General features: G+C 33.1%; 2 protein-coding genes across 2 annotated transcripts in view; one reads left to right on the top strand and one right to left on the bottom strand.

Moving 5' to 3' along the window:
- Positions 1–27,656, bottom strand: part of LOC112747503 (disease resistance protein RGA2-like) — an 84,777-nt gene that overhangs the window by 21,834 nt on the left and 35,287 nt on the right. The window lies entirely within an intron of this gene.
- Positions 135–4,610, top strand: LOC112747505 (disease resistance protein RGA2-like). The gene is made up of 3 exons (XM_025795540.3): positions 135–3,867; positions 3,951–4,131; positions 4,224–4,610. The coding sequence occupies exons 1-2, from the start codon at positions 585–587 to the stop codon at positions 4,055–4,057; spliced, it is 3,390 nt and encodes a 1,129-aa protein (XP_025651325.1). The 5' UTR covers positions 135–584; the 3' UTR covers positions 4,058–4,131; positions 4,224–4,610.

The raw sequence follows: 27,656 nt of genomic DNA, 5'->3' as shown, positions 1-27,656 counted from the left end.
TTATGTCTCCATAGCTTGTGTAACTCCAATTTGGGATATATAATGTTCCATTTATTTCAAGAATTATTGTTGTTGTTGTGTTTCATACATTCTTCAAGCTTATGAATATCTATTTAGAAAATCATTATCAGAAATATTACTTTGGTAATGGCCAAAAAGCTCTACAAGAAATATCTCATTGCGAACAGAATTTGTTTATTCCATAGAGAGAGATATTGTAAACAAGAGATACGAATATTCTTAGCTTCTAACTATGGAAAAGGGAAGGAAGACCATGCCTAAATTCTTGTATTCTTAGCTTGGAACCAGAGAAAAGAGAAGGAACAAAGTAAAGTTGTATGAGAATGATGAAAGGCTGTTAGGTAACCTTCCTTTAAAAATGATTTTAATATCAAAAGTAGCTAACTGATATACTTTGAGTAAGAATCTTTCTATGCTTTCCTCAAACAGCAAGTAGGAATCCCTCTGTAATGGTTGATTGTCTGAGAAGCAATGATGGATTACATTGAGAGTGGTGTTGACATTGTGCAAATCCAAACTATCCCTCACTAAACTTACACATATCCTTGCTTTCATCTCTGAAAATGGCAACTGATGCTTTGCTTGGAATTCTCATTGGAAACTTGAACACTTTTGTTAAGAAAGAGATTGCAGCACTTTCCGGTGTTGACTCACAGATCCAAGAGCTGTCTAATAATCTCCAGGCAATCCGTGCATTGTTCCAAGATGCTGCAGAGGAGCAATTCAAAAGCCATGCCATAAAGGACTGGCTGAAAAAGCTTTCCGATGCCATGCACGTGTTGGAAGATATCTTGGAAGATTGTTCAATGGAATCCAATCGACTTCAAAGTGAAGGGTGGTTAGCCCGCTTCCAACCCAAGACTATTTTGTTTCGTCATGCTATCAGCAAGAGGATGAAAGACATGGTCAAGAGGTTCCAGCGTATTGATGATGATAGGAGAAGGTTTCAGCTGCCTTTGGGAGTCAGACAGAGGCAACAAGAAGATGATGATCAGAGGCTAACTGGTTCTGCCATCCCTGAGCACCAGATGTATGGAAGAGACCAAGATAAACACAAGATTGTAGATTTTTTCACAGAGCATGCCAGTAGCATTGATGGCCTCTCTGTGTATCCCATTGTTGGCATGGCAGGACTTGGGAAAACAACACTTGCTCGATGGGTCTTCAATGACGAGAGGGTGATCCAGCATTTTGATTTGAGAATTTGGGTTTGTGTTACCACAAACTTCAATATGATGAGAATTCTACAGTCCATTGTAGAATCCTCCACCGGAGTGAACCCAAACCTCTCCACTTTAGAAGCAATGCAAAACAAAGTTCAACAAGTGTTGCTGGACAAACGGTGTTTGCTTGTTCTAGATGATGTGTGGGACAATATCAAATGGGAAGACTTAAAGTCCGTGTTGCATTATGGAGGAACCAAAAGTGTTTCAATTTTGGTCACGACACGTGATCAGATTGTTGCATCTGTCATGGAAACATGCCCTACTCATCACTTACAGCCATTACCTAAGGATGAGAATTGGTCATTGTTCACACACTATGCATTTGGTCCAAACAAGGAGCAGCCTGCAAAGCTGGTGGAGATTGGCAAGGAAATCGTCAGGAGATGTGTGGGTAATCCCCTTGCATCCAAAGTTGTTGGAAGCCTTTTGCGTAATAAAAGAGAGGAAAAACAATGGCTCAATGTGTTGGAAAGTAAGTTTTGGGACATTGATGCTGTCATGGGTGCTTTGAGAATAAGTTATTTTCATTTGAAGCCATCATCACGGCAATGCTTTTGTTTTTGTGCTCTCTATCCTGAAGATTTTCAAATCTCAAAGGAACAGCTAATTCATCTTTGGATGGCCAATGGACTAATTAAATCCAAAGGGCATTTGGAGGTTGAAGATGTTGGTAACCAGCAATGGGAGGAGCTGCTCCAGAGATCATTTTTTCAAGAAGTATCGACTGACAAGTTTGGAAACACCACCTTCAAGATCCATGACTTATTCCTTGATCTTGCCCACTCCATAGTGGGAGAAGAGTATAAAGCTTATGATGACTCTGCAAGCTTGACCAATTTGTCAAGAAGGGTCCACCATGTAAGTTACTTTGGCTTGCCCGAGTTAAATCAGCATACCTTGAAGAATATTGAGTCCTTGAGGACTTTTATTGATCTTGATCCAGCAATTAGCAATCTCCTCGATGGATTTCCAGCATTGGTTTTGCGTAAAGTGCAGTTATGTAATTCTCTCCGAGCATTGCGTACACGATCTTCTGAACTCTCAGCACTGAAAAGTTTAACACATTTGAGGTACTTGAATATTTACAATAGTTACATTACAAAGTTGCCAAAATGTGTTTCTAGGCTGCAAAAATTGCAAATTCTAAAGCTAGAACAATGCCATTTTCTTACTTGTCTGTCCAAACACATATTGAAGCTGAAGGATCTCAGGCATCTCTTAATTGAAGGATGTCGGTCATTAGTAGAAATGCCTCCGAAAATGGGGGAGTTGAAACAACTGAAAACACTGAATATTTTTATTGTGGATTCAAAAGCCAAACATGGCTTAGCAGAGTTACATGATTTACAGCTTGGTGATAGACTACACTTTAAAGGTCTCGAGAATGTCCAGAGCGAACGTGATGCTAGAGAGGCTAATTTGATGAGTAAGAGGGAGCTGAGTTATTTATATTTGTCTTGGAATTCTGATTCTAATTCTAATTCGTTATGCATTAGTCCGGAGAGAGTACTTGAAGCCCTTGAGCCTCCCCCTAATCTCAAGAATTTAGGGATTAATGGTTATAGGGGATCACAATTCCCTGGTTGGTTGAGAAATACTAACATCTTTTCAAGCTTAGTTAACGTTATACTATTTGATTGCAACAACTGTGAGCAGATTCCTCCACTTGGTAAATTACCACATTTAGAAGGTCTTTATGTATGTGGTATGAAAGATGTGAAGTGCATTGATGAAGACTCGTATGATGGAGTGGAGGAGAAGGTGGCCTTTAAGTCCCTAAAGGAGCTAACTTTGATAGAGTTGCCAAAGTTAGAGAGGATTGTAAGGGACGAAGGAGTAGAGATGCTCCCACTTGTTTCCAAAGTAACCATTCCATGCAGCCCCAATATGAAGTTGCCACTCCTTCAATCCGTGGAGGTACTTGCAATTGAAGGATTGAAATCTGACAATGAAGGCGTGGCTTCCTTTCCGGAAGAAATCTTTCTGAGTTTGCGTTATGTTAAACAGCTCAGGATTAGTAGCTTTCCCAAGCTGAAGGTTTTACGTCAAGAACTGGGCACCCTCAGCTCACTCCAGAAACTCGATATTTTTGGTTGTGATGAGCTTGAGTCCTTGGCAGAGAATGTTTTTCAAGGATTGAGTTCTCTTCGAAGATTGGGCATTTACCATTGTCCAAGACTAAAATCCTTGTCTAGTGCTGTGGAACACCTAACTTGTCTTGAGTCCCTTCGTATCATGTTTTGCCCAGAATTGAGGACTCTGCCAACTAACATGAATAAGCTAACTGCCCTCCATGATGCTTTTATCAATGGTAGAGTACCAGAAGGTCTTCAATGTATCCCATCCCTCAAAATTCTGATTCTAGATGAAGTGGATTCATTGCCAGAGTGGTTGGGAGATATGACTTCTCTGCAACGCTTAGTCATTCGTCTCTCTCCAAGGATAAAGTCACTTCCAAGTAGCTTTCGAAACCTGACAAACTTGCGTTCCCTCACAATTGAGAAATGTGCTGGGCTGGAGCAGCGATGCCAGAGAGAGACAGGGCAAGATTGGCCAAACATTGCTCACGTTCCACACGTTCAGTTGATTCCCACGCAGCAACTGAAACATACATGTTGGGGTAAATTCAACTCCTTCTCTTGTTTTCTTTTCTTTTATTCCATGACCCTGCCTTCTTGTACTCATGTTTGAAATACTTGACAGAAATTGCCAAATTCAAATGGAGTTTGAGGAGGTTAAACATATCAAAACCTCCAAATTTTGCATTTGACGAAATGGTTGAAGATCTCCATAAGCAGAAGCAAGATTAGCACTCAGATATCACATGTTTAGGTCATTAATTTGGGAGGAACACAGTACCAAGCTCACTCGCGGCCTTCATAATGTATGTGTAAGCATAAACTTACTTTTGCTTCATTCTGTAACATGAATATTTTCTGTTCAGCCACAGTGAGGCTTTTTCTCTTCTTTTTTCAGATCAGGATAAGGTGGCAGTATATGCATGCATGCATACATACGATCACACATATTGGAAGAAACCTTTTGCTGTTAATTGCACGGAAGCACCAACCAACTCATATTCTCCCCCTCAACAAAACTTGGCTCTGCTGTGTTTTTGCCAATGTCTTTTGACTTAACATTGCGTTTTAGAATTTTATATTCTGAATATGTTGACCTATTTGTTAATTATTCATGAGTGGTACTACATTAGTTTGTGATGGAAACTGTATTGGACAGTTATTTTTGTACACTTTATTTGATGGAAAAAAGACTAGGGTTCCTAAAACACTGTAATATGTACCATCATAGTATATTGATTCAAATTGGATTCTATTTCTATATATACTATTTTCAGATGGCTTATTGTGGATTTGTGGTTAAGAAAAGTTTCACATAGCTGAATTGCAGGGAAACCTCCAACTAACTATTTTTCAATTACAAATTTGGGTATTAGGATGCTGACAGTGATGGTGGCTGCAACAATATTTAACAAGGCTTAGATCTTTTATGTTTTAGTTTCATTATTGCTATAATCAAAATAGTTTCAAGGATTTTAAGCAAACTGAGCTTAGTTGAACAAAGTCTTATTTGGCAAATTATATTGCATGTGAATAGATTTGGCCTTCAATATATAGGAACTTTAAAGCTTGAGCAGTTTATTTGAGCACTGAAAACCAAAACTGCAATCAGATATGTATAATTTATGTAAAACCAAAATTGCAATGATGCAGAATTGACTGAAAACAAGGGTTTATGAGAAAGAATGCAAACAACGTTTCTAAGGACCAAGAAAAGTGACAATACTTTGTGATTATTATGTGCCTAAATATTGTTGCAAGTACATAACATTTCATATCATATGCTTCCTGTGATATTTAAAACTTTGATTTCTTCACGTGAATTATCCTGGATATTACACAACAAAATTAAGATAAAAGAAGAAAGGGAGAAAGAGGAGTTTCCGACACATTTGATGCCAAATAAAGAATATATGTATATGAAAATTTTCTATATAACTTAAAAAAATCAGATTATTGTTACCAAATCTTCATTTTGATATAAATTTGAACTTGACTCATTCTTGGTTTTCAACTTTGTCACAGAATGAATGAATCATCCATGAGTCTGCAAGCTTGACCAATTTGTGAAGAAGGGTCCATCATATAAGTTACTTTGGCTTTCCTAAGGAGTTAAATGAGAATACCTTGAGAACTGGCAACAAAGGAGATCTATTACATACAAACATTGATTTTACATCATATTCTCTCCATGCATTGCGTACAAGACCTTTTCAAGAGTTTAACGCATTTGAGAGGATTGGCCATACATTGCTCACATCCCTCACATCCTGTTAAGTAATTTGAGAATGAAAGCAACAACATTACCACTCAGATGATTAATTGTGCATTTCAATTGGACATTGGTTATGAGTTATGACTGAAGCATGTGACTGTGTTCCGTTTCTATTCATTTTTGATAAATTTGAGCCAGACTGATATTCTTGGTTATTGATTTATGACAATGAATCAAAGTAGTAGAATGTTGAATTTAATATTAATTATAAAAATTTTCAAATACAAATACTGAAATTCTAAACAATAGACAGAAGAAAGATAGACTAAAAAAGCTAAATTATGTCTCTAAAAGTTAGATATGTTGGTTTAAAATCAATGAAATAATTGGAAGCGAGTATTCCCAAGGATTAACTACTCAAAACCCATTTGATTAGTACCAAATAGCAGAAAGGGTGTTGTTCATAGCACTGGCAGAATATATTTCTTGTAGAGCTCTTTGGCCATTACCAAAGTAATATTTCTGATAATGATTTTCTAAATAGATATTCTTAAGCTTGAAGAATGTATGAAACACAACAACAACAATAATTCTTGAAATAAATGGAACATTATATATCTCAAATTGGAGTTACAGAATCTATGGAGACATAAATTATTTGAAAATTTTAAATATGTGGAACTAAATTATCTACTTATTTTAATAAAGAATAATTTGACTAATATTCTAAATCAAAAACTAATTTGTTAATGACTGATTTATCTAATATAAAAATTATTAAACACCAATTTAAAATATCACTCATTTTCAAACACAATATCAAAGCTTTGTCATCCTTCGTGGTTCATAAAATGATTGGCTTCTAGACTTTTAATTTATGGTCTTATCTCTTATGCCACTATAAATATCTGGTTGCTAAACTCATGTTCCTCTTAGCAGAAAGGGTGTATTAAAATTGTTCGTTCAAAGAAATAACAATGCATCTTAAAAAGGCAAAAGAAGAACAACATCATCTTATTACAAATTTGAAGTCATTGCTACTATTTTGATCATAACAACAACAAACTAACTAACATATAACTCTAAGCCCTGCTATAACCCAAGTTCTCTATATCCTTTGAACTTTTGACTATTGCTTAGGCTATCATCATTGCAAATTAAGAATTAACAGTGAAGGAGGGAAACTAAAGTAAGATTAGAATGTGCTCTCAGATTAATGGAATAATGAACATGTAATTCAGGGAAATCTGCAATACACAAACTCAAGCATGTTACTGATGTCTCCCAGATTTGTTTTTTCTTTTTTAAAATGATTTAACTATTATTATTATTATTATTATTATTATTATTATTATTATTATTATTATTATTATTATTATTATTATTATTATTATTATTATTATTATTATTATTATTTGGTCTTTGTGGCCTTAATTATTTTGTAAGAATATATACATTGAAGAATTGGTCGTTAGCATTTTATTAAGTTAAACAAAGAATAAAACTCTTTTTGTTTTGTACTGATTTGCTTAATGATAAAACTGCAATTTACAGGAAGACACTTAAATAAATGTTAGGTCTCCACATAAATTCCTCACATGTAGAAAAAATTTCTCTTCCTTGGCGTAGCATCCACCCTCAAATAATAGAGAAATTGACTTGATGAGTTTATGGTCTTGGAGACCAATTCACATGGCTTATCATGTAAACCTGACATGCCACCTTTTGATGTATACAGCAATCAATCAGTGACAGCTTTTGTGGTGGGCCTGGTGGCCATGGTCCTTGACTTGGTGAAGTCGTGCTTGAATACAAGACAAAAAATTAGTTATAAGATAATAATGATTTGTAATTGTTGGACCAAAAATACGAAACATAATTGAGACTTGTAAATAACATTAACACAAGTAATACAGAAATTGACTTCACGAGCTTATTTAAAAGATGCCTCTTATAAACAAATATTTTTTGCTCACATTTTTTTAAACACACTTTTCTTTTCTTTACCAACACAACAGTCTCACTCATTCCTTTCTTCTTTTAACACACCAATTATCTGGATTTTTATTCCAGAATCATCTAGCACAATTAAGAATTTTCTAGCTAAAAAAAATTGACTTCAGAAGTTCATTAGACAATTTCACATGACTTGTTTTAAAATACTTTCGTTATAATTTGTTCTGCACCAAGCTGAAGAAATTCCTTCAATGTCATGTAGTATTTGTTTGATGCATTTTTTCCATAATGCTCCAACATAAATGATTACTGGAATTTTTTAACTCTGGCATTTTCAATAATACACTTTCAGTTTCATATTTTATTCCATACTATTTGTAACTTCAAAACAATCATTTTGTAAAATTTTCAACATCAGTGCAAGTTCTAGCTAGATTCCCATTAGATTTTATATATCACTGTTAAAATGAAAAGCACATAGGAATAGTGATACTCCTTTCTCAAAAATCTTGTGCTATCCGCCATATTACACAAACTTTTATAAATGGCTTCTCCTTCCTTATCCTTTTTCTACAATACATAAAAAGAGAATATATCAACATAAATATTGGACTTAGCAATTTGCATATTTCTTGCATGTCCTTCTTTAGATGGGGTGGAAAACAGAAAATATAATTGAAGCTAATTTAAACAGCAAATGAACCATTCATAAATTCAAAGTCAATCATAGTTTTGATTCATGTTTTTTTTTTCTAGATAATATTTTCTCTTTATTGTGGTGTGCCTTATTATTTACAAGTATGATGTTTTGTTTTACAGCTAAAAATTTCTCATCCCAAGTATTGTGTTTTAATATCTTAAAGAACTTTGACAGGGAGAGGTTGAAAAAACTAAATAAATAAATAATCTTAAGTATGAAGTTTACCCAAAATAATAAGGCACACCACAATAAGTTCTTTACAAGTATGAAGTTTTGTTTCACAGCAAAAAATTTCTCATCCCAAGCATTGTGTTTTAATATCTTAAAGAACTTGACAGAAAAAAGGTTGAAGAAACTAAATAAAAGGTTATATAGCTTCCTCATTTCAAGTGAAAAGCATACAATCTATTCTTAAAATATAAAAGTAGATGGATAAGTTTACCCACATTATTCTTATGACATTTTTCTCTTCCTACTAATGTCATCAGTAAAATCGCTTACTTAGCAAAACTTTAGAATCTATGCAAATTAGGCTGCAAAATTACGAATGACAATAATTAGAAACTAATAGTGTCTAACCAAATTTGTAGCCTACAAAAATTGATATCCTCATATTTATTATATCTTACTGTTATAATTATAAACAATCTATTCTTAATAAATATCCATATTACAAATGTCATAATAATCTATTAATCATAATAAATTTTACGTTACAAATATTCAAATTTAATACTATTTGAACTATTTATATAAATCTCTTATCACTATCCACATTACTTTTAGGATATCTTTCTCTTCCTACTAATGTCATGTCAGCATCATCGTTTACTTGGCAAAACTTTAGAATTAATCACTCAATTTTTGCCAAACCAACTATTTCCAAATCAGTAAAAAAAATTATATATATATATATATATATATATATATATATATATATATATATATATATATACAAAAAATTATACAAGTAATAGAAATATATGCAAATTAGGCTGCAAAATTACCAATGATAATAATTAGAAATTAATAGTGTCTAACCAAATTTGTAACCTATAAGAATTGATATCCCTATATTTATTATATCTTACTGTTATAAACAATTTATTCTTAATAAACATCCATATTACAAATGTCATAATAATCTATTAATCATAATAAATTTTAGGTTACAAATATTCAAATTTCATACTATTTAAACTACTTATATAAATCTCTTATCACTATTCTTCAAATAACATCAAACTTAGCACAAAAAATTTATTTTCACACTACACAACATCTCAAACTTACTCAATAGAGCATCATTCTTTGGACAATATTACCAAACAAACAGACAATTAGTTTATCAAAGTTTGCGTGGTTCCTCTATAGGAAACATTAACACCCACAAATGAAGAAGAGTCTCTTTACTTAGAAATGATTATATTGGATGAAAATGTACAAAACAAACATATTTATTATATTTTTAAATTAAATTTACGAAAAAATACTTTAATTATTTTGGCTTTTTAAACTTTTTATATTATTTTATAATACTTTATATATAATTGTATTTTAATATCGTTAAAATTATACTTCTTTCAAAATGCTATTTATTGTTCCTTTTTAACCAATTATTAATTATGATTTACTAACACTGCAGGAAACACATCTTCATGTAATTTTGAAGAGAAATATGATGAACAATTTCAAACATTTGTTACAAGAAGGAAAAGTCTATACTATAAAAAATTTAAAAATAGAAGATGCAAATAATTTGTATAGACTAATTAAAGGTACAATGAAAGCAAACCTTTTACTCAAAACTGTTGTGAAAGAAATTAAAGATCCAATTTTAAACATTTTTTAACACTATTTTGAATTTGCATCACTTGAGATATTGTCTGAGAGTGGGTAAAAAAAAATACTAACAGGTAATTTCACTTTATACTATTTCAATTATTCTTATTAAAAATAACTTATTAAAAAAATTCTACACATTTTTGTTTTTTTTATTGTAGATGTCATTGGAAAACTATATCAAGAAATTAAGGAGAAAAAAACCATACAAATTCAATACACATCTTCAAAAAAAGAACATACATGCAAAGATGGAACAAACAACATAATAGAAAGTGTATATAACTCAACAATTCATAAAAAACATAACTTCATAGGAACCTACGACAGAAAGAAAAAAGCAACAACTCTAACAATAACTAATAAAAAAAGGAGGACAAGCACATATAAGAAGACTAAGTCAATCAACTAAAAAAAATGCAAAAATCAAACCACCAAATAAAAATGTCACTTTATACAATTCTAACATCTAAATTTTTTGTACTACAAATTATTTTAAACAAAATACCTTTCAAATTTAATTTTAGTTTAGACATATTTAATTTAATTCTACAAAACATAATAATTTTTAATATTTATTATATACTAACATTAATTTACCATCCGCGCATTGCGTGGATCTCATTCTAGTATAAAATAAGTTGAGCTTAAAGTAATTAGAGAGAACCCAAAATTTGAGAAAATTTAGGAACCAACATTTTTATTAAAATTTGGTCAGCAGTTAACCAATAAAGATAATAATAAGTTTAAGTGTGTGTTTGGATTGTGGTTTATCAAACTGGAGTTTGAATAAAAGTGATTTTATAGAATTGATTTTGGGTAGAAGTAAGTTTGAGTCAACATAATTTATGTTTGGCAACTCTATACCAAAATTGATTTTGATAAAATAAGAGGAGTGCTAGGGGACCAGCAACTTTTGTGATTTGTAGCCATCAAATAGCCATTAATGATAATTTTAATGGTATGAGATTGATGTGAGATTTCATCCAATTGCTCACTTTATTTTGCTGGTTACATGCTGGCCAGAATTTATTAAAGTTGTGACTCCCTAGACTTTTTCATAAAATAAATATTGTTTGGATAATATTAGTTAAAATCACTTTTAGATAGATAATTACTTAAAAAGACATGATATTAAATTATAATGTTATTTTTTTTATACATGTTTAATTTTTTTTATACTTTTTTCTTATATGTTTTTTATATATTATATTTTTAATACTCTTAGTACTTTTTGTTAGTACGTTATAATTTTTAACTATTATTTATTTATGGTTAATTTTTGTTTAATTTATTTTATCTAATGGAATTAATAAATTCTATTATAAAAAAGATAATAATAAATATAATACACAAAAATTATAACTATAAAAATATATAATGTCAAATAAAAAATTAATAAAAAATATAAATAATAAATAATAAAAAAGAGTTCATATAGAGAGAAATAATAAAAATTTTATAAATAATACAATAACATGTATAAAGGATAAAGTTGGTGAAAGAAAAATAAATATTGAATGTAGTGGCTAAAATAACGTTAGTGCAACGGACTTATGCGTTTGTAGAAAAGAAAATTGGCCAAATAAAAAATTGAAACTTTCAAGAAGCTCTAACGTACTTTTTTAACGTGTTTACCAAATTCACCCTAAAGCGTTGGGCTCATTAACTGTTAAAATATATACTTTATTTAATCTAAATTCACTGCTTACACTTGGAACACAACAAAAACGTGTTTCTCTTAATTTATTTATAACAAAATAAATAAATAGTAATACTAGGTCGCAACAATTAATTAATGTTAAATAAGATAAGTTACGGCTATTTTTGACTAATTTTTTTTTGTTATTAAACATTTTCGATAAATAAATAACTTTTTTTGAGTCAGTCTGTCTAAACATTATTATTTCAACAGTAAAGTTGGTAGTGGTTTGTAAGTTTCTCTTTTAATTGGTCTCCTTTCATTATGAATTTAAGAAATAGCATAGGAATTGAAGCATAACAGACTAAGAAGATGATAAATTCCTAAAATTATTAACTTAGAAAACAAGCTTTGCAGTTGTAGTAGTTTCAAAAATTTACCCAAAATAACTTCTGGGACCCTCAAACCTTTGATTTAGAGTTGCGGTCAAGTGCAAAGAGGGAACTAATTTGTACAAATAATGCGAGAAAGACAACATTTAAATGGAGAAAGATAACATTTAAATAGCAAGGAGGTCATATATGAAAAGAAAGTTACCAGAAAATATAATTGTTGTTGGCTAAATTTTTTAAATATAGAATAAATTTTGGTGTAACACTTAATTATTAAATTTTATGACTGAATTTTTTAGATATAGAACAAACTTTGGTGTAACATTCAAAATTTTAAAAACCACCAAATATCAATATTCTAAAAAAAACAATACTATTTTTTCCATATAAATAATAATTTCCGTTCAAATTAGAGGTATGGTAGAAGATCCAAGAGCAACTACGTGAGTTAGCAATTGGTGCATTAATTGAGAAGGTGAGACTACACATAAGAGGTGTCAGACAAGTGGGTGGGAAATAAACACATTGATGGCACATTTAATGTAACATGGACATGGTAATCATGAAAGAGGAATCATATGGAAAGGACAGGCATACTGGGACCGGCACGTTTTTCACACCAAGTACTACAATGCTCAGTAGAAATTTGAGGTTACAACTTACAATGCCGTGTTTTTTAGTACTAGCAAGTTTAAATAATAATAAAAAAGTCATAGGGATATTTCAGCTTATACTATTCTCGTATTATAGATTTTTAGAAAACAAATACTAGGTAATCCACATCTTCCTTTAACAATTAATAATTAATCTCTTACATGCCAACACTTAGTTCAGCCGATTCAATAGATATTTCTATATCTGGAATCTTCAGGTTTGATCTTGCATATTAAAATAAAATAATGTAATAAAATTAGAAAGGTTAATGATCCGTCACCTTATAACTCAGTCTTTATTATGCATTATGAGTTATAACTCGGCGTTAATTATCATTCATTCTTTTGCTTGTAACTGACACTTTCATTACCGACTTAATGACTATCATTTCTATCTTAATGACCAAACGATCATAATATCAATTTTATTCATCAATTCTATGTCTATAAAAAAAATCTTCTATATCTAATCTCAAGGAGTAACATGATAAGTTCTATATCATGTAATACATTCTATATTCATAGAATTATTATAAACACAACATAACACATGATAACTTTCATTTCATGTCTTACATTCTATATTCATAGAATTATTATATACCTCTTAAACACTTACTGACTTGAGCGTCGGAGTGTCTTTTGCAGGTACGCACCCCCTTGTTCTCTCCTTGCCGACGTATAACTCATCCCGACGAGAAGCTTGAAGACATTCATCGACGGACGAGCTATACACCGGCCAAACTCAGCAAGAACAATTGGCGCCGTCTGTGGGAACGAGTAAAATCATTCCCACTCCTCTTAGGTTCATAAAACTTGAATGACATTCAAATTTCTGAACCAATCTCAACAATCTTGTTTAAGATTTTATTTAATACTTTTTTATTAAATTTTAATCTATCCTAACTTTTTATAAGGTTTGTATTTTATACCTTCAAATTGCTTCACTTTTACAAATCATAATATTTCACATCACATAATCGATCAATGAACCAATCCGAGAACAAATTCGGCTTTCAATCAATCCGAGAACAAACTCGGTTTTCAATCAATTCGAGCAGAAACTCATTTATCAATTTTGCTTACTTTTTTAAAGCTCTCTATTTACACAAGTAAAATTATATATTTTATTCAACATACTTTTGCATTTATATTTTGTGTAACTAATATTTACTGATTTATTAGTTATATTCAAATCTCAATATATGTTTTATACAATAATGCCATATCAACAACCATGTCAATTGCATTTTTATTTCATTTTGTATTATATTTTTATTGCTTAACAATTTCATTTATACAATTAAATGACGGTAACGATGAGTTCTTAAAATTGGATTCCATAAAAAATTAATTGTATATCAATTGTATATAACTGTTACACTATTCATTTTATGCTATTAAATTTTATTTTACTATTTGTTTAATGCAGAAAGTTATTAAACAAAAAATAGTTACAGACATGCAAATTTGTTACTTTTGCACAAGGAATATACCTCATAGCTAAACAAAATTTATTATATTATTATATGACTGTTATCTTATTACTTTATTATCAAATTAAATCATGTCCTACAAAACAAAATTCAGATATTCACATTTGACATATATGATGACATTCATATATGTCATATTCTTCTCTATAATTATCAACTTTCAAGGTATATTTTTCTACTTTGAACTCTTTTACTTTTATAATATATATTATTCAATATATGTTGCGACTTTATACCTATTCATTTTCTCGATTTATCTTATTCATGTCAAACCTTCACTATAAATTGTAAATATTCAATAACTAATTGCTTTGAGCGAGAAATTTATCAATAAGTTGTTGTGGGCTGGAAAATTCCCAAGACAATTAACCATTATATCCTCGGATCATACAATCGATTCCGTCAATGGATATCTATCTCTGAACTTTTCAGTTCATATACAATCAAATGCTAAAATTGTTCTTAAGCGGAAAAGTATCCCCCACACAACTATCCTGATTGAATGACTCTTATCACTCAATTATTTTTTGAATAAGTGCCGACATAATAACCCGACTAAGCTTGGGGGCTCACCATATCATTATTCACTCATCTTTTAACCGAGTTATAACTCATTTTATTTTCTAAGCTTAGCCTGGATCATATGATCGGCGGACAAAGCTTGGGGGCTGTGATCCGTCACCTTATAACTCAGTCTTTATTATGCATTATGAGTTATAACTCGGCGTTAACTATCATTCATTCTTTTGCTTGTAACTGACACCTTCATTACCGACTTAATGACCATCATTTCTATCTTAATGACCAAACGGTCATAACATCAATTTTATTCATCAATTCTATGCCTATAAAAGAAATCTTCTATATCTAATCTCAGGGAGTAACATGATAAGTTCTATATCATGTAATACATTCTATATTCATAGAATTATTATAAACACAACATAACACATGATAACTTTCATTTCATGTCTTACATTCTATATTCATAGAATTATTATATACCTCTTAAACACTTACTGACTTGAGCGTCGGAGTGTCTTTTGCAGGTACCCACCCCCTTGTTCTCTCCTTGCCGACGTATAACTCATCCCGACGAGAAGCTTGAAGACATTCATCGACGGACGAGCTATACACCGACTAAACTCAGCAAAAACAGTTAAAAACAAATAAAATCTTTGGAAATTTTAATTTTGTGTCAGTCATTTCTCCTGAAAATGTCATGGACTTTCACTTGTATACTATGGTGATAATTTCATGTGAAGTAATTTTACATTGCAAAGGAATCTAAGTGGGGCAAAATATCTGCTTCATGCAAGCAACAATAATTGCTTAATTTTTTCGTACACTTCAGACTCTTTTTGGATCGGTTCAATCGTGAAGCAAAAAGTGTGTACTATATCTTATCTTATCAATGCTTTCATGTTTCATATGCAACTATCAAACACAGAAAATTAACAAAAAGGAAAAACCCGCTCTCATTTACAAGAAGTTCCCCCTTAATTAATTTGTAATTGCCCACCTCTTGGGTTTCATCTTGTTCTAATTAACATTCATATTTGACTCTAGAACACTATTAGAACAAAAACTTCAATTAAACAAATACTCCATCTGTTTTATTAAATTCATTTACTATGCACAATATATAATTTATTGTAACCCAAGCAAATTCCATAAAGTAGTTGTGGAATCTACATCACTACATGAGGAACATTTATTCACTTTTGAAAAATAAACCATATAATTAACGGCAGGATAATATTAAGTCAATTTTTAAATGTTAGGGACTTAAATAAATGTTAGGGATAACTTTGAGACTTACCCTAAACGTTGGGGACAAAAACAATACTTTACTTTTAAAAAAAAACTTAAATTATGTATTAAAATTTAGTACTCTTTTCATTATAATTTGCCAGTATTCTTTTTTTTGTTTAATTGGGTTTTTTTAATGAAATTAATAAATAAAATTATAAAAAATAATTAAAATTTATACAAAGTCAAATAAAAAATTCTATAAAAAATATACATCAATAAAAATGATTAAAAAAACTCATATGAACAACCAATACTAAAAATTTTATAAAAACTTTAATTTATGTTACTCAAAACAACATGAATTTATATTATTCAAAATTATAATTTTTAACACCTTTTGATAATTTTTAAAGAAAAAATTTAAATTTATATATTAAAATGTAGTATTTTTTCTATTATAATTTGTTAGTATTCTTCTTTTAATTTAATTTAATCTTATGAATGAAATTAATAATTGAAATTATAAAAAGTATATTTTTATTTTTTAAGTTAAAATTTAAATAGATATAATCTAAATTAAAATATTATAAATAAAAGTACCCCTGAAACTATTTATATAATAGTAAAAAGAGGATATTCACATTTCAAAATTTGATTTAGGGAAATCTAAAAGTTAGGAGTGGGTACAGCTGGCTAGACAAAAGAAAGTTTGACTGGAATGAGCATAATAATTGGTTCTGGGTATGGCAACTGCATATTTCTGAGAAGTATAAGTTCTTGATTTGGCTCAATCTTCATAATGCTATTCCTATAGCAGAGTTTTGTTTGGGTCGTGGCTTAACTTTATCTAACACCTATCATCGGTGTCAGAATGGTTCTGAATCCATTATTCATTGTCTTCGGGAGTGCCATAGTGCCAAGGAGGTCTAGAACCTTTTAGGCCTGTATTTAGATAACTCAGATTTACGTGATTGGCTCTATAGAGGTGCAAGGAGTGGAGATGTTTTTCTTTTCTTTTCGACCATCTGGTGGATTTGGAGAAGCAAGAATCATGACTTATTTAATATAGATATGTCACGGCCCAAAATGAGCCATGACCGGCGCTCAGGAAAATAATCCTATAGCAAGCCTAACATATTCAAATATAAGTTAAATAAGAAAGTTACAAATATTTTACAAGTTCTAAAATAAATAGTTATACATTTTTATCAAAAATTAAAATAATTAAGAATAGTTGGATTCTGTCTGTGACATATGGAGCATATAACAATCTAAGAACTTGACAAAGAATAGATACTCAATGTAGATCATTACTCTTGAATAGAAAGTCTCACATAGTTAAGTTTTTGTTCCTGAAAAATAGTTTTAGAAAAACGGGGTGAGTTTTGCAACTCAGTGACTAGACAATACATCTACAATTGACATGAGACCATATAAACATTATTATCAAAGTAATTTTAATTAGAAAACAACAGTTGATAATCATAAGTAAATCAATAAGGGAGTTCTCATACAGAAATCAAATCAAATCAAAAGTCTACACTTGGGCGGCTCCACCTCTATGGGTAGCCCTTTCCTTTAGTGTGTCCGTACGGAATAACGGATCTAACGTGTGGCCTACACGTTAGGCTAGCAACGCCCCTGCTAGTTGAGGTCTGAGCCAGATGCATCTAGGTTAACGTCATAACCGCCGTTAATTACGGTTTTCTAATACGAGCCTCCCAAACCAATTCAAAACATATAATTTCAAATACAACCAATCTTTAATCTTTCAAATATATACAGTATCAAATCAAATTAAATAATACTTTCTTATCAAAAATCATTTTCAATCATATGAAATGTCAAATATACTTCACAAATTCATAGTATATAAGTGAGTATTCACAATACTTTAATGTTCCAAAAACACATATTCAATAAAATCGAATATTCTAAAATAATACTGATGGTTTCAGTGGCTAAGAGAAGGGGGGTTGAATCTTAGCCCCTTTTTGCTTGCTTAAAACTGACTGGACTTAGAGGAGACTTTTCTGTTTTATCTCGTCCTTAGCCACGAGACATTTTCATTTTGTCTCGTCACTTGACACGAGACAATTTTGATTCTTTATCCGAACAGTAAAAAAAAAACAGAATTGAAGGAGGAATAAGGAAAGAAGATTACACACAGATATATCCTGGTTCAGCTGCTAAGTGCAGTGCAGCCTACATCCAGTCTCCATCACAACAATGATGGAATTTCACTATAATCATCCAGATTACAACTTGTAAAGTGCTAACCCAACTTACAAGGGGATTCCCACAGAATCATGATACACAACAAAGATGTACAAAGGAACTCTAAGACATCAATGGCTTTTCTTTTAATTTTGCACTCTCTGCCTTTTTCCGCTCTATGGCTTTTTCTTACAAACCTCACTGTTTGCCTTTTTCCATGAGACTCAAGACATGACAAAATTAAACAGAAAAATACAAAACAGAAAACATTGAAGGAGAAGAAGAACTGCTAGCTTAGGTAGCTCTGAGAATTCTGTGCCTTGCACTCTCAAATCTTACTCCTTGTCTTTAAACCATGACTGTTCACCTCTTTTATAGAGAAGTGAAGCCTTCACAGTTGAAAAACACAGAACCCGAACTCAGCTTCTTTTCCTTCAACAAACACCGGTTCGGCCACACCTAGAGAGAAGAGATAACCATGCAAAACCCAACATGCAATTACCTCTAGTCCTTTCTTGATCATCAACCTTCATCAATCCGAGCTCTCCATTCTTGGCTTCCTCTCCAAGATGGATTTCTGGCCCTTGATGCTTCATGATGATGATGACTTCATCTGCTTCAATCTCTGCCTTCAACCATCACTTCGCCACTCTAGCTACTCCCTGTGGTGGTTGATCAGAATCGAAGACAAGTCACGCCTCCAAGATCTTTCTGCTGGCCGAATCTTCTTCTTTCTTTTTGGGTATGGAGAAGCTAGGATCTCATCACAAAATCTTACCATAAGTGATGCAAATCTTAGCCACAGCATACTTTTCTTTTTCTTTTTCGTGCCATCAACTCGATGGTCTTCAACCTTGCTTTTCTTTCCTTTAGATAGCACCAAATAGCTTCCATGGTTTCCTGTGTATTAACCGAAGAAAGAAGGAAAGAGGTGAGAGAGAAGAGAGAAGTTTGAACTCAAACTAATGGACAATAATGAAATGAAATTAAAAGTCCCACTTCCCTAGCTTAGAGTGGCGTGTATCATTATAGCTGCCATCAAATCAATCTTCTCTCTCTTTCTTATGTTTCCAATGCATTAATTACATTTGAAATCCTTCAAAATAATGAAGTGGAATCCGTTGGAAGCAATTAGTTATTTCCTTTGCTTCATGGATTCGAATAGTGCATGGAAACATTCATCAATATTGGGCTTGGTAGCTATAGGTTTCAATTTGGCCCATCATCATTTTCTTTTTGGATCATAGCATGTATAGAACACATTGGGCTATTGAAATTTTGGCCCACTAAAAGCATTTGCTTTCCTGGTAATTATGGATCAAGCATTAATCACATAAGAAATCATTCACTTGGGCCTACATCAATAATATTCATTCTGGCCCAAATAAAACCTGCATTACAAAATTAATTTAATTAATATTAAATCCAAAATTAATTTTGCAATTAATTATATTAATAATGTTTAGTCATCACAAATATTAGTTTAGAGTTTTCCAAACTCATCAATCTCCCCCTTGATGACAAACATTATTAAAATTGAAATGGAAAGAAATTAAAGATTAGAGTACAAGTACTCCCTTTGAAGATTGAATTTCTTCCCTTTCAAAGTGTCACATGGCTCCCCCTAAATATATGCTACTTTTACCAAGGGAAGCATAAACCTGTAACATTTTAATCAAGCTCCAAAAAATAACAATGTTATTCAACATATTTATTTGAGAATGTTGAATGCTTGATTTATGAGCAGAGTTTGGTGATAATCAAAACTCATTTGTTATCATAATTGATTTTCTGCTCAAGCTTTACAAATTTCAAACTTCAACAAGAATCCAAACATTTTCCTGTTCAACATATCAGAGCAAAATAACATGAAGGAAAATATTTGTAGAGCAAAATAAGGCAGTTTTGGATATTTTAAACAATTTACAGGAACTGCCAAAAAAAATATATTTTCAAAGCAATAAGTCTATCAATAATTAATCAACAGCCAGGCATAAAAATCAAGCATAATTATAAACCAGATGCCAAATCAGAATTAACAATACATGATAAACCAAATGCAGTTGGAACAATGCAGATATTATCAACAACTAATAGGCATTTTCGAACAAGGGAGATCATGAATTTTCAATATTGAAAATTTCATCCCTGTTCTTATCTCCTTCTCATCCCCTGTTTTTCTTTGTTTCCAATTTCAATTTTTGGAAAACTTACTCCCCCTTTTGTCATCATGGGGACACCTGCACAAAATATGAACAATACCACAAAATAATGATAACAACAAAAGATAACAGAAGTATATCCAAGTGTCACAGAGCAGAGAGTTTGAAGTTTCGCTCATACAACAAAAAAGGAAAAAAAAAGATTGAGCCTACTTGAGCCAATATCAAGTAAAATAAAAGAGACATTAATCATCAGACAGATTGTAATCAGAATCTGCAGCATTTTCTTCACTGCCAGCGCCCAGATCCTTTTCCAAATTTTCCAGCATCATACCTACTCGCTCTTTACATCTAGTCCAGGCACGTTCATTTTCAGAGGCTAGCTTTCGAGCAGCTCTATGAAATTGAATCATGAGAGTGGACATGTTAGAGAATTCGGTGAGAATTTCTCTTGATGACTCAGTTGCTTTAGAAGATTCAAACTGGCTTTCTAGGTCACTGTCCATTGGCATCAGTTTCTTGCTCTTTGTTCCTTTTACCGCACCACCACCTTTGATCATGGAAGTTTTGTTCTCCACAGACTCATTTGTTAAATCTACCTTATAGTACTCAAAAATACACGTGAGAAACATTCCATAAGGTAAATTAGCCTTTTTTGTACTTCTTACACAGTCCCACATATGTCTGATCATAAGATAAGCAAATGAAATAGGAGTAGAAGTAACAAGGGCAAAAATTATTAAGGAATCAGATACAGTTACCCTATTGTGAGAACCACTCTGTGGAGTTAAAATGAGGGTAATGATGCGATGCAACAATGAATTGGTTGGTCCAAGAGCTTTATGAGTAGGGACCGTGCCATCTAATCCAGACATGTTTGCACAAATATGGAAGAGAACCTGTTTGTAAGCAATCCCAACATGATCATCCCATTTGTCATTCATGTATACCCTTGGTCCCTCGTCCGTGTACCCAAGGGCAGCACTGATGATTTCCGAATTCAGAACCATATGCACACGTTTCACATAAGAGTGAAGAGCACCATCAATCATTCTGAGGTTCGCATAAAATTGCCTAACCAGTTTTGGGTATACCATTTTGTGAATGTGTAGCAGAGGGGTCCACTTGAGGTTATCGAACAGAGGTTGTAAGGTAATTCCTTTAGTTGACAGATAATCAAGGTTCACCAGATAGGAAAGACAGATATGCCTCTTTTCCAGAATTTCTTGATGAAATTCATAACATGCACATGTTAGAAATCTGGATGGATCAAAGTGAGAATGTGGTTTGTGAAACCTGTTCTTGAACTCCAGTGACTCAAGGTTTGCTGGTTCCCTAGTTTCATGCAACACGAAACCTTTGGGCTTCTGAGAGCTTTTTCCTGATGTGTGTGGTGTTGCCTTCTTTGGTGATCGCGGCGGTGGAGATGGAACGGGTGAGGTCTGAGACGACTCTTCATCAACACTTGGCTCCTTGTTTTTGCCACGGCCAGAACTCTTGTGAGCAATCTTCTTTCTCATGGTGGGTGGTTGCTTGACCGATTGAGAGGGAGAGGAAGAAGATGTAGAGTGAATATGAATATGAGTGTGTGTTTGTGGAGTGAACGGTTTTTGAGAGAGATTGATTCTTCCACTTTTTCTTGAAGCGGTTTTCTTTTTCATTATGGAGAGAGACAATGGGGGTGGAAGAAGAAAGGTTGGCCGAAGGTGAGAATTGGAGGGAGGTTAAGGGAGCATTAAATGTTGATTGGAGAGAGAGATGATGGTAGTGGTTAATGGTCATTATGTGCGGTTATTAACCAAGGCGGTTTCCCAAGAATTTGAAAGGAAGATTCCTTGAATCAAGGGATTAGTTGGAGAGAAAGAGATTTGATTTGACATTAACTACTTTCAATGAGATTTGAAATGACACTCAAAAGATGTTATCATCATAAAATGAGGAACCATTAAAAAATTCAATGAGGGGTCAAACTTGATTATGTGGGGCCCATTAAAAGCTAAGTCTGCGCAGCCTCCCCCTTAATCATAGCTCCTCCATCACGCCTTATTTTTATCTCGTCCATTCCTACGAGATAAAACCGACAGAATCAGAAATTCACAAGTTTTCAACATGTTTCAAATCAAACATTCCCAAACTTGTTCTTAACAAACAGAATCTATCTTCACAGAGAGGTTTTGTAAAAATATCAGCAAGTTGTTCTTCAGATTTTACAAATTGAATATCAATAGTACCCTTTTGCACATGTTCTCTAATAAAATGATATTTAATTTCAATGTGCTTTGTTCTTGAGTGCAGAACAGGATTCTTAGAAATATTTATTGCACTCATGTTATCACAAAATAAGGGTATACTATTGATTTTTAATTTGTAATCTTCCAATTGAGTTTTTAACCAAATTAATTGTGAACAACAAGCAGATGCGGATATATATTCAGCTTCAGCCGTGGATAGAGCCACTGTGGCTTGTTTCTTGCTTGACCACATGTTGAGTGAGCTTCCAAGGAAACAACACATGCCCGAGGTGCTTTCTCTATCCACTCGATCTCCCGCATAATCTGCATCACAAAAACCTACTGCACAGAAATCATCAGATTTTGGATACCACAAGCCATAATCACATGTTCCCTTAATATACCTAATAATGCGCTTAACAGCCGTTAAATGGGATTCTTTTGGGTGAGATTGAAATCTTGAACATACACCCACACTTTGAACAATATCCGGTCTAGAGGATGTAAGATACATTAATGAGCCAATCATTCCTCTATACCGTGTCTCATCCACATCTAGGCCATCATCATCTTTTTCAAGTTTAGTGTTAGGATGCATTGGAGTTCCCATTGGTTTGGAATTTTCTAAGCCAAATTTCTTTATCAATTCTTTTGCATACTTGCCTTGGTGAATAAAGGTACCACTAGAAGTTTGTTTAATTTGGAGGCCAAGAAAGAAGGTTAGCTCTCCCATTAAACTCATTTCAAACTCACTAGTCATGAGTTTTCCAAACTCTTCACACAAGGTCTCATTGGCCGATCCAAACACAATATCATCCACATAAACTTGAACAAGAAGGATGTCATCATTAGAAACTTTGATGAACAAAGTAGTGTCGGTGGTTCCCCTTTGAAAATGATTTTCCAATAGGAAGGCACTAAGCCTTTCATACCAAGCTCTAGGAGCTTGTCTAAGGCCATAAAGAGCCTTTGATAGTTTAAAAACATGATTAGGAAAATCTTTATGTTCAAAACCGGGGGGTTGAGCCACATACACTTCTCTATCAATAAAGCCATTAAGGAAAGCACATTTAACATCCATTTGAAACATTTTGAAACCCTTATGGGCAGCATAGGCAAGAAGCAACCTAATTGCTTCCATTCTAGCTACCGGAGCAAAAGACTCATCAAAATCAATCCCCTCTTCTTGATCGTAACCTTGGGCCACTAATCTAGCCTTGTTACGAACAACTTGTCCATCCTCACCAAGCTTATTTTTAAATACCCATTTAGTACCCGTTACCTTCTTACCATCCGGATGAGGTACTAATGTCCAAACCTCATTCTTGTCAAATTGAGCAAGCTCCTCTTGCATGGCCTTAACCCAAGATGGATCTTCAAGGGCTTGCTTGACATTGTTTGGCTCCATTTGTGACAAGAGAGCAAAGTTGCTAGGTTCGGTTGGCCTTTTGGTAGAGGATCTTGTGATTATACCTTGAGAAGGATCACCAATGATGAAGTCATGAGGATAACCCCTCATGGATTTCCATTCTCTAGGTTTTCGGACAGGTGTTGGGCTTTGATGATCTTCTGGTGGTCTCACTGTTTCAGTTGCTCGTGTCTGCTCAGGAGACAAAATGGAAGTTTCTCCTTCGATCTGACGAGACAAAACTGGGCTGACAGATTCTTCATTTTGCACAGATTTGGGATTTTCTTTGTTTGTTCCATCTTCTTCACCATCTGATTCATTATCCTTTACAGTACTGGGAATTAAGTTAGAGTCACAGAAAGTAACGTGTATGGATTCCTCTATGGTTCTATGTTCTTTGAGATAAACTCTATAGGCCTTACTTGTGGTAGAATATCCAACAAACATTCCTTCATAGGATTTTGGATCAAATTTTCCAAGATTTTCTTTATTGTTAAGTACAAAGCATTTGCATCCAAAGACATGAAAGTACTTAAGATTTGGAGGGGTTCCTTTCCATAGCTCATAAGGAGTTTTCTTTAATCCTTTTCTAATGATTGTTCTATTCAAAATATAACATGCTGTGTTCACAGCTTCAGCCCATAAAAATTTAGGAATTTCATTCTCACATAGCATAGCCCTAGTCATTTCTTGAAGGCTTCGATTCCTTCTTTCAACCACCCCATTTTGTTGGGGGGTTCTAGGGCATGAAAAATTATGAGAGATTCCTAAGTCATCACAGAATTTTTCAAAGTCTTGATTTTCAAATTCTCTTCCATGATCACTTCTTAAATGGGCAATTTTCAAATCCTTTTCATTTTGAATTTTCTTACAAAGGGTGGAAAAAGCATAAAATGCATCATTCTTATGAGCAAGGAAAAGTACCCAACCAAATCTAGAATAATCATCCACCACCACAAGACCATAGTGTTTACCTCCTAAACTTTGAGTTCTAGTAGGACCAAAGAGATCAATATGTAACATTTCTAATGGCCTTTTGGTTGAAATTCCATCTTTTGATTTGAAAGATGATTTTACTTGCTTGCCTAATTGACATGCATCACAAGTAAGATCCTTATCAAACTTGATGTTTGGAATTCCTCTAACCAAATTCTTTTTAACTAGCTTAGAAATTTGATACATGCTAGCATGCCCCAACTTTCTATGCCAAAGCCATTTTTCAGATTCAAATGAAGTAAAACATGTTACATTTTGTTCCTTTAAAACCTCAAGAGTTAATCCATACACGTTGTTGCATCTCTTGGCTTCAAATAAAATATCCCCAGTTTTCTCACAAACAACCAAACAAACAAACTTTTTAAAAATAACATCAAAACCTAAATCACACAATTGACTCACACTAAGCAAATTATGTTTCAAGCCATGTACAAGAAGGACATCATTTATACAAGATGAAAAATTTTTACCCACTTTCTCAACAGCCACTATTTTTCCTTTTGCATCATCACCAAATGTGACAAATCCTCCATCATATTCATCCAGCTTTATGAAGAAGGTTGTCTTCCCGGTCATGTGCCTAGAGCATCCACTATCCATGTACCACATATTTTCTTTCTTCTTGGATGCTAGGCATACCTGCAAAATAAACTTAAGTGACCTTAGGTATCCAAATTTTCTTGGATCCTTTCACGTTAAACCATCTCTTATGTCCCAAATTATTGTAATCAAAAACAACTTTGTAGACTTTGTCACCAATCATTCTTTCACCAAAGAAGCATTGAACTGGAAAATGACCACTTCGGTTGCACATTCTACAAAATCTTTGAGTTGCAGCTTTGTTAAAGTGAGTTGGGTCTTGATATGTTGCATCATTTGAAGATGAAGCAATATTTTCAAAATGTGATTTTTCAGATTTATAAAATCCCAACCCAGCTTTATCATAAAGAGGTTTTTGACTAGCTAAGATTTGGTTCAAATTTTCAGAACTTTGGGTGAACTTGGCTAAGTCATCTTTAAGTCTTTTAACCTCTTTGAGCAACTCTTCATTTTGCTTAAAACAGTTCACATATGCAAGAACAGAATGATCACTTTCACAGCTTCTAACTTGGGCTTTTAACTGCTTGTTTTCTTCCACAAGATCACAAGCAGTCTCGGCCTCTCTCAGTTTTTCTTTGAGGAAATCATTTTCAGCTTTAAGAATAAAATTTTGTTGTTCAAGATCTTGATTCTCAGTTAGAAAACATCTTATTTTTTCAGAAAGGTGATCTATCATGAGATGAAGGTCTTCGGTGTTGGAGTTTTGAAATGATACCTGATCTATCTCACTTGCCATGAGACAGTGTTGTGATTTAATCTCAGACTCTTCATCATCATCATCTGAGTCATTCTCCAAATCTTCCCATGTGGCCATCAGTCCCTTCTTCTTTACTCTTTTCGGCTTTTCTTCTTTTTTCAATTTGGGACAATCAGATTTGAAATGACCAACTTCCTTGCAATTGTAACAAGTTACTTTGCTAAGGTCTTTCTTCATCCTCCTTGAGTTGCTGCCTTTGCTTTTGAGCTTTGCCATTTTCCTGAATTTTTTTGCAAACAACACAAACTCATTTTCAGAAGAGTTATCACTGGATTCATCATCCAGAGGGTTAGTCACAGAAGAAAAAGCAATTCCTTTCTTTTTTGAATCCTTTTTTAAATAGGAGTTTTCAAAAGCAAGTAAATTTCCTCTCAAATCATCAAGTGTCATGGAATCTAAGTTACTACTCTCAGAAATAATTAAAGCTTTTGTTTCCCACTCTTTTGTGAGACATCTCAATACTCTTCTCACTAGCACAGATTCTGAATGTGTGATTCCAAGAGCATCTAAGCCAACAGTGATGATATTGAACCGTTCAAACAGTTCATCAATGGACTCTCCTTCCTTCATTGCAAACATCTCATATTCCCTGTTTAACATGTCAGTCCGAGTCTTCTTTACAAGAGTGGTTCCCTCATGAGTGATTTGCAACTTATCCCAGATTTCCTTTGCCGTTGTGCAACGTGATACTCGTCGGTACTCCTCGAAGCTGATAGCACAATTGAGCAGATTTGTTGCCTTGGCATTTAACTCCACCTTCTTCCTATCTTTTTCGGTCCAGCTTGCTTCTGGTTTGAGAGAAGTTACTCCTTGAGCATTTGTGGTAGTTGGAAATGTAGGACCTTCCAAGATGATCTTCCAAAGTCTGTAATCTACGGCTTGTACAAATATCTTCATCCTCTCCTTCTAATAGGTATAGTTTTCCCATTGAAAAGAGGAGGTCTGTTGCTTGATTGACCTTCAACCAGATTGTAAGACACCACGCTTGCGCCACTGTTTTCTGCCATGAGGATCTTTACTCCAAGCTGCAAAGCTTGATCTCTTTGAGACCAAGCTCTGATACCAATTGATGGTTTCAGTGGCTAAGAGAAGGGGGGGTTGAATCTTAGCCCCTTTTTGCTTGCTTAAAACTGACTGGACTTAGAGGAGACTTTTCTGTTTTATCTCGTCCTTAGCCACGAGACATTTTCATTTTGTCTCGTCACTTGACACGAGACAATTTTGATTCTTTATCCGAACAGTAAAAAAAAACAGAATTGAAGGAGGAAGAAGGAAAGAAGATTACACCCAGATATATCCTGGTTCAGCT

The sequence above is a fragment of the Arachis hypogaea genome, chromosome 15 (genome assembly GCF_003086295.3).
Source record: "Arachis hypogaea cultivar Tifrunner chromosome 15, arahy.Tifrunner.gnm2.J5K5, whole genome shotgun sequence".
NCBI lineage: Eukaryota > Viridiplantae > Streptophyta > Magnoliopsida > Fabales > Fabaceae > Arachis > Arachis hypogaea.
The sequence above is the reverse complement of the archived record's forward strand: the minus strand, read 5'-3'. Positions and strand labels throughout refer to the sequence as shown.